The following is an 8,755-nucleotide window of genomic DNA, read 5'->3' as shown; positions in this document are numbered from 1 at the left end:
ATTCGCGAAAAACCATGGGGGGGGGTCCATCCGACCCCCCCCCCCCTACACATGCGAGGGTTAACATTACGACGTAATGACCTCTAACTGACCTCAGGTCAGTGACCCCAAAAAACCCGAACTATATGTTATACAACTCGGTGAACTTAGCACATTGTTTGGGTGCTTGCTTGCTTGGCTTACGAACCCCAGGGTGCAGACGCCACCAGTACCAGCCGAGAACTGTATTCAGTGAGCGGGGCGGCGGTGGCCCGGGCGGCCACAGCCCAGACTGCATACGATACCGGCGCCGGCTCAGCGGCGGCTCCAGGCTATAGAGCGGGGTGTGACCACAGCAGCCACCACGATACATCTCCCCCTCTTACGCGACTGCTAATAAGATCTACTAGAGAAAGCTAGGCTTTACTCCAAGCACAAAGCTGGTTTTCTTAAACCCCGAAAATCCGACCGCTGCGAGTTTTACGAGGGCTAACGTGTACAGGGTCGTCAGCGGGCTGCACTGATGGCGGAGCGGGTGCCAGCGGAGACGTCGCCGGCTCAGGTGACGGCGCAGCTGGCGGAAGCTGCTGTGGTGGTGGTGGCGGCACCACCGGGCGTGGTGCTGCCACGGATGTCGGCGGCACCACCGGAGGTGGCACTGGTGCTGCCCGTTGCCCGGTTCCGTGCTGTGCCGGGACCTGTAACGGAACAGGAGGGATCAGCAGCAGGTGCCGTCGGTTGCGGCGATATTGGCAGCCGCCGAGCTCCACCAGATAGCTGCGTCTGGAGAGCCTTTGCGTGACGATGGCGGGCTCCGACCAGCTGCCCCTTTCTGTCTTGATCCGGACTCTGGCGCCGGGCTGCAGCGGAGGCAGGTTGCGGGCGCCTCGCCTCTGATTGACGGTTGACTCCTGTTTCTTCTTTCTCCGCCCATCGCGGAGTTTCGCGTGCCGCCATGCCTTCTTGGCGGGCTGCTGAGCGACGGGGAGACGGGACTGAAGCTCACGTCCCATCAGAAGGCGGGCTGGGGAGTATCCAGTGGCTTCCACAGCCGTTGTTCGGTAGTTCAGGAGAGCGAGGTGAGGATCTTTTTGGCGAAGTATCCACTTTGCGGTCCTCACGGCCCGTTCAGCTGCTCCATTGGATGATGGCGTGTGCGGGTCAGTGACGCGATGTGTGAAGCCGTACGACGCTGCGAAGTCGGCGAATGAGCTGGAAGTGAACTGCGTTCCTCCGTCTGTTGTCATCAGATCCGGTATCCCCAGTCTGGAGAACAGGCGCTTCAGCCGCTCGATGACTGCGGTGCTTGTGAGGCTGGGCAAGCGTTGAATTTCCAGATACCTGCTGAAGAGGTCCACAGTCACGAGCCAGTTGCTGTTGTTGAAGTGGAAGATATCTGCTGCGATGTGATTCCACGGTCTTGACGGCGTTGGAGTCGTTACCAGTGGCTCAGCGTGCTGGGAGGGCGCGTGCACTTGGCAGAACGCGCAGTGCTCGATGTGGCGCTTCAAGTCGATGCTGATCTTGGGCCACCAGACGGATTCTGCTGCTCGCTGGCGGCACTTGTTGAGCCCGAAGTGACCGTCGTCATGTAGACGGTTGAGCATCTCTTCACGCAGACTAGGCGGTATGATGATGCGGCGGCCGTACATCAGCAGTGTGCCGCTTGTCAGGTAGAGAACGCTGATTTCTCCACGCGCGGCGAAGTAGTCCAGCATGTCGGGGTGCTTTGCTCCCTCCTTCCAGCCAGAGAGAGTCTGCTGAACCACGCGCTGGAGGAGTTCATCTGCCTGTTGAGCCCTGCTGATCTCCACCAGACGCTGCGGTGTGGCGGGCAGGTCATCGAAGACCCTCTTGCAGAAGTTGTGGACGTCTTCCTGTTGCACAGCGCCGATCGCATCGTGCTTCTGGAGTGGATGACGCGAGAGGAAGTCAGGTACCAGGTGCTGCTTCCCTGGAATGAACACCGCTGTTGCGTTGTAACGCATTAGTCGCATGAGCATGCGCTGACACCTGATTGGCGCATCTACGAGATTTTTCGTGTTGATGAGCGGGATCAGTGGCTTGTGATCCAGTTGTAGGTCGAACGACGGCAGTCCAGACAGGAACATGTGCATTTTCTCGCATGTCCAAGTTGCAGCGAGTAGTTCCTTTTCAATCTGGGCCCACCTCGTCTCTGTGTCCGTCAGACTTCTGCTGCAGAATGCGACGGGCTTGAAGCTGGAACCATGCTTCTGAAGGATGCATCCTCCGATTCCGTAGCTGCTTGCGTCTGCGCTGACCACTGTCTCGCGCGCTGGGTCGTAGAACGCCAGGACTGGAGCGGACGTGACGGCTGCTTTCACATCATCCAGTGCTTGCTGCTGCTGAGGCGTCCAGTTCCACGCAGCGTCCTTTTTCAGCAGATCGTTGAGGGGCCTTAGGCGCTCCTGGATGTGCGGGACGAACCTGCAGAGGTAGTTGACCACCCCTAGCAGAGACCGGAGCTCTGTGACGTTCTTTGGCTGCTGGAGCTGCTGTATCGCTTCGAGCTTCTCGTCGTCCACGCCGATGCCATTCTTGCTTATCTTCATGCCAAGAAACTTGACCTCGTCCCTTCGGAACTCACATTTCGTCTTGTTCAGCTTGAGGCCAGATTCATGGATTCTTCTGATGACGGCTTCGAGACGTGCGTCATGGTTGCTTGCATCTCCAAAAACCAGCGTGTCGTCCATGTAGACGATGACTCCAGGCAGTCCATCCAGCATCTCCTGCATCTTTCGCTGGAAGCACTCCGGAGCCAGTGAGATTCCCATCGGCAGGCGCAGGAACCTCTTCCTGCCGAACGGTGTGATGAACGTAGTCATTTTGGAGCTTGCTTCGTCCAACGGGATCTGGTAGAAGCCAGAAGAAGCGTCCAGCTTGGAGAACAGTGTCGCACCGCCCAGCTTGGACGTCAGGTGCTCCAGGGTCGGGATCGGGAAGCACCAACGGCGCCTCCACGGCGCGCACGCTTTGTCGATTTCACCAACGAAAGCATCATGTGGCGCTAACGGCTCGCTTGATTCTGTACGCTCTATCTGCCTGACGCTAGGTGATCGGCAGACGGCTGCGAAGTGATCCATTTTCTGACAGTTGGAACAAACTTTTCCCTTAGCGGGACAGTCCCTCGGTGAAGCATGCCGCTCTCTCCCGCAATACCTGCATGTTGTTGCAGAGTCGATGTGACGCGCTTGCTGTCGTGGCTGCGTGACAGGTGACTGCTGCTGTCGCCCGTGCTGCTGGCGCCGTTGATGCTGCTGCTGATGGCCACGCTGGCGCTGACGGGCGTGCTGCGGCTGCTGGCGCGGCTGTCCGTACTGCGTCGGTGCTCGAACTCTGTTGACATCAAATGGACCGGAGCTGTCACGGCTGTTTACGATTTCGACGTTACGCATCATAGTAATGACCGTATTCATCGACACCTCTTCCTCGAGCGATTTGAGCTGGATCTTACGGGACAGCTCCCTGTCGGACATCCCGGATATGAGACGATCCCGGATCCGCTCGTCAGCGTCTGCAAAGCCACAATGCTCGGCGAGAGAGAACAATGCCCTGATATACGATTCGTTGGTCTCGTGTGACCCTTGGCAGCGGAGCTCGAAGTTGTGACGTTCTGCAACGAAGTTCCGTCTCGGAATGAAATACTCGTCAAGCTTGCTCTGCACAAAATCAAAATCTTTGCTTTGCTCAGCAGTTAGCTTAAAAGTTGACACGATATGCTCGGCCTGCGGGCCCATGCTATAGATCAACGCAGCTACTTGTACATCACCGTCCTCCTTGTGAAGTCCCGATGCCAGTCGGTAGCGGATGAAGCGATCACGCCACGCCGGCCACTTTTCAGGAGAGGTGAAATCAAAGTCTTCTGGTGGATGGAAACCAGGCATCTTGAGTGACGATGCAGCACAGCAGCTACACGAAAATCGGCAATAACGGCTGATAAAAATCACAATAATTAGATGCACGCTTCACATAAAGTCACTAACGCTTGCTTATGCTTGCTTGATGAGTGGCATGGCAAGTTCAGAAGGCAGGCTGCGCCATGTTTGGGTGCTTGCTTGCTTGGCTTACGAACCCCAGGGTGCAGACGCCACCAGTACCAGCCGAGAACTGTATTCAGCGAGCGGGGCGGCGGTGGCCCGGGCGGCCACAGCCCAGACTGCATACGATACCGGCGCCGGCTCAGCGGCGGCTCCAGGCTATAGAGCGGGGTGTGACCACAGCAGCCACCACGATACACACATCCTGAAAGTTTGAAGGAAATCAGTCAAACACTGTGAGTTGGACAGGTGCAAAAAGAAAATTGAAATTTGACCATGACCTTGTACCGGTTTTCCTAACCTGTTGACCTGACCCAAGGTTACCCGGACCTGAAATTTTCAGGTCATATGTAAAAAGGTTGCCCCATAGGCTGTGCCAAATCTGGCGGCGCTGCGCGCCGCCGTTTTCACGCTATCTTCGAAAAACCTTAGGGGGGGTCGCATCGACCCCCCTGCCAGGGCGAGGGTTAAAATGTAGAGTGCAGAGCAGAAAGACAAGCTGGGGGAAGGAGGCAACTTCCCCCCCCCCATTGCGGGCGAGAAGTAATCGTGTATAGCATTGATTGGCAAATGAATATTTTTTAGCTTGTAGTAGTACACCATCGCCCACACATGGGGGGGGGGGGAGGTGGTTGCCAACCCCCCCCCCCCTCCCAGGTAGTTTTTCTGCTCTGCACTTAACATTTATGGAGCTAGAAGCCTGATTTTTCGTACAGCTGCTCCTCTATCCTTTTTTATGTCCACTATAAATTTCAAGTTTCTGTGTTTTTTGGTTTCGGAGATATGACCTTGTTCTTCAGGTCATGTCATGACCCAAATGACAAATTCCAAATACTTTTCGTTGGCTATGGGTCTTGTAAGCTTTTGATACCTTCATTTTGGCCTTTTTTGCCAGTCTTACCTCCCACCGGCCACCTATCATGGAACATGTTGTTCCACGATGTACAGGTGTCAAGGTCAGGGTCAAGGTCAACCTAAGTCGTCTAAAAAATTGCGTTTTAGGCAAGCTGAAATTAATTTTCATGAGTTTCTTTGATTGTATTTTTGGTAAAAGCTTCTCATTTCATGATCTCATGTAATATGGACACATAAACAATCTGTGCACACATCAGTATACACACAGACAGTGCACACAGACATACAAACACATATCATTGACCTTGACCTAACTTGACCTGAAATGACCTCAGCAGCAAAAACCTGGTCGGATAGTGTGACAAAGAGGTTCTAGCTTGCTTGCCACCACAATTCAGCATCGTCATCGCCCATCGGTCTGTGATGAGCAGCGCACTTGATATCCAACGGTGACCCAAAACAGCAACATTTTTTAGTTTGACCTGACCTGGAAGGTCATTTACTGACCTGCGAAGGTAAAACTGAATATCATTGGATTCATCTTTTCCCAAATAATCTTTTTGGTCTCTACCGCGAAGCTTTATCTCCAACAGGAACGAAATGGCAACGGGGGGATGGCAATTACACCCCCCCCCCCATGTGCGTTCTAGGATGGTAAACTGGCATGTGCGGGCGAGGGTTAAAAGGAAAAAAACAGTGATTATTTTTAACTACTGCGTAGGTTTCGGACATCTTTGGACAAATGGCTGATTTGGACATTTTTGGACGGACATCCTATTGGACTCCGGACGGACATTGGACAAGCTTTTTCTGAAACTGACACCACTAGCTCTCGGCCACTGTGTTTTGAAGAATTTGAACGTGCGCACCAGACCGCAGTATACATCCAGCCAGCGAGCCGAGTCGGTCAGGCCACGGACAAAGACGGTGACGAATCGTGAGCTGCCCTTCCGCTCCACCGATAGCGCTGCTCCAAACCGCCGCCACCACACAGGAAGGGTGACCGCGCCGCTGCAGCTGCGGCCGACAGGAAGGACGGCAGATAGCCGGGCTAGTACCGCAGAGTCCCAGAGCCGCAGGCAGGATGGTGCGGTGATCTAAAAAAGGTCCTCTTCAATATTATGTATAAAAAAATTAGGTATAAAATTATAAGTATGGCCTACTGATCGCTCTAAGAAATCCTTTTTTTATCTAAGAAGGACCCTCTTTCCGATTTCAGCGAGCCCTGCCAATCTACAGAGGGCCCTCTGTCAGCATTTAACCCTCGCCGGCCGAGGGGGGGGGGCGGGTGCCGCCCCCCCCCCATAGGGTTTTTTTCGCGATAGCTCCGAACACGTTGGCGATAGAGAGCTGAAACTTTGCATACCTGACCTTTCATTCAAGCCGCATCTTTTGACACCAACCGCATTTTTTAATCAGGTCAGGTCACTGACCTATGACGTCATAAAAGAACCTCTGCACGGTCTTCAGATGTCGCAATTTCGCAACGCCCTCACTGCCAGAGGAGATGTCACAGGGAAATGAAACTTGCAGGATCTAGTATCCATTATGAGTCTCACAACTTGTATATCTCGGATTTCTCCTAAAGGTCATATGAGGTCAGGTCATTTTCGTGACCTCACCATTATAAGTCAACGGGGAAAAATGGAAACTGCTATTCTGGCGCCGGGAACGATCTCCAACTATCTTAAGCACACGGAATCGTGATTTGATGCACTCCTTGCAAGGTTAGATGCGTCATTTTTACAATGTTGACCTTGCGTAACGTCATTTATGACGTCATCAAGGTCATATTAGTTTTTCGTCAATAACTCTTGATCAAATTGAGCTAGCGAGTCGGGTAAGCCATCAATGGACTTAGGAAGACCTGCCGAATCGAATGATATGCGACATGACCTCTTTTGACCAACTTCGTGACCTTGGGGTGCTGACCTGACCTTGACCTGAGGTCAACACCCCAAGTTGACCTGACCCGGACAAAAAGTATATCATTCGACGCGCCTGAGCGAGGCGAACACGATGCTGCCAAAATCGCGGCTCTGCGGCCGTTTTTTGCGAAGTTATTCACCAAAAACTGAACCGTACCCTGGGGTACTTGACCTGACCTCAGAGGTCACCGGTTGACCTAGAACCTTAAAATCGGGTACCAATCTCAGCGTCTCGTAACGGCGCACACGCTCGTTTTTTTCCGCGACGCGCTAGCTCCACCAGGGGCGAAACGGCGAGGGGGGGTCGTACCCGCCCCCCCCCCTCCTCGGCCGGCGCGTATGTAGAAAACCAATAGGTCCGGCGAGGGTTAACCCTCGCCCGTAAACGGTGTTTTGCCACCTTCGCCCATGCAGGGGGGGGGGGGGGTTGGTGCGACCCCCCCTGGCGTTTGAAAACGGAGCGTCTTAGAGCTTAGCGGAAAAGACCAACGGATTGCTCTTAACCCATTTATGCCCAGGAATATTGACCATCATGAAAATCGATGAAATCAAGATATGTTACGCTTCTACCAGGGCCTTGCATGGAATCGAAAATAATTTTTGCCGGCAGCAAAAGTTTTTCGAGAAAAACGTAAAAAACGTGCGCTGCGAAATCGCAACGAAGGGCACACCGGGCGCCATCAGCGTTGCGAAAACGCAACGACGGGCACATCAGACGGACATAAAGTACACTAAACCGCCGTATACGCTAGTTTGTTTTAACATATATTTCACCAACTGTTGAAAAATATTGCTTGAGAATGCGGAACCCACATCCCTCATGCTTTATTACCCGCCTAAGAGCCCCAATGAGGGAGCATATTAAGGGTTCGCGAACGGGGAGATGGCAACAAACGGTCATTATCAACAACAATTGTCGATTTAACCCTCGCCCTGGCAGGGGGGGGTCGATGCGACCCCCCCCCCCCCTAAGGTTTTTCGAAGATAGCGTAAAAACGGCGGCGCGCAGCGCCGCCAAATTTGGCACAGCCTATGGGGCAACCTTTTTACATATGACCTGAAAATTTCAGGTCCGGGTGACCTTGGGTCAGGTCACCAGGTCAGAAAAACAGGTACAAGGTCATGGTCAAATTTCAATTTTCTTTTTGCACCTGTCCAACTCACAGTTTTGGACTGATTTCCTTCAAACTTTCAGGATGTGCTAAGTTCACCGAGTTGTATAACATATAGTTCGGGTTTTTGAGGTCACTGACCTGAGGTCAGTTAGAGGTCATTACGTCGTAATGTTAAGCCTATGGGAAAATACTAAATTCGGAAAATACTGGAGTTATCCGCTTCGTTCTATCATTTTTGTGCTTTGAAATCACAGTACTTAACAGCAGGTCACTTGGTGCTTCTTTGTTTGGTGTACTTATCCATGGGTCAGGTCAAATGAGGTCAACTGAGGTCAAATGACGTTTTTGTCAATAACTTGGCACATAATGACGCTAGAGCTTAAAAAATGGTATCATTGTGTTCCTGGTGATCAGCCGAATCGAATGATATACGATATGACGCAATTTGGTTAACTTGAACTTAATTTATAAATTTAAGTTTACTTAAAATTTAAGAAAAACTTTAAGTACACTTAACCCGCGCCCTGCTGGGGGGGGGTGTTTGAACACCCCCCCCTGTGGTTTTTCGCAAATATCTCAAAAACGGCGGCGCGGAGCGCCGCCGTTTTTTGTACACCTTATCATACATCAATTCTACACATGTTGTGAAAATTTCAGACCAAGGTCATTCAAGGTCAGGTCACCAGGTCACTTGAAGTGACCTCACCTCATAAAAAGTTTCAATGTCTGTCATAGCTACACCGAGTGACCGATCGCTTTGAAACTTTCAGCGATTGCTAAGAGCAATAGCATGTACAAAATGTATATCTCAGAATTTTGA

General features: G+C 52.3%; 1 protein-coding gene across 1 annotated transcript; it reads right to left on the bottom strand.

Moving 5' to 3' along the window:
* Nucleotides 1-537: 537 nt before the first annotated feature.
* On the bottom strand, nt 538-3,884 carry LOC122371376 (uncharacterized protein K02A2.6-like). Its single transcript, XM_043347651.1, has 4 exons — nt 3,770-3,884; nt 3,319-3,514; nt 722-2,955; nt 538-677 (listed from the first exon to the last, which is right to left on the bottom strand). Exons 1-4 carry the CDS (start codon nt 3,882-3,884, stop codon nt 538-540), a joined length of 2,685 nt encoding a protein of 894 aa, XP_043203586.1.
* Nucleotides 3,885-8,755: the final 4,871 nt, after the last annotated feature.

The sequence above is a fragment of the Amphibalanus amphitrite genome, unplaced genomic scaffold, assembly GCF_019059575.1.
Source record: "Amphibalanus amphitrite isolate SeventyFive unplaced genomic scaffold, NRLGWU_Aamphi_draft 001237F_arrow, whole genome shotgun sequence".
Lineage (NCBI taxonomy): Eukaryota > Metazoa > Arthropoda > Thecostraca > Balanomorpha > Balanidae > Amphibalanus > Amphibalanus amphitrite.
Note: the sequence above shows the minus strand (reverse complement) of the source record. Positions and strands in the feature narration are given on the sequence as shown.

Excerpts from the sequence above, each read along its gene's own strand:
- LOC122371376 (XM_043347651.1), bottom strand. The coding sequence starts at position 3,884 with ATGCCTGGTTTCCATCCACCAGAAGACTTTGATTTCACCTCTCCTGAA. Across the intron at positions 3,515-3,769 it reads GGGACTTCACAAGGAGGACG|ACGCTGACGAGCGGATCCGG; the intron begins GTGATGTACAAG and ends GTGGCTTTGCAG. Across the intron at positions 678-721 it reads CGGCGGCTGCCAATATCGCC|GTCCCGGCACAGCACGGAAC; the intron begins GCAACCGACGGC and ends GTTCCGTTACAG.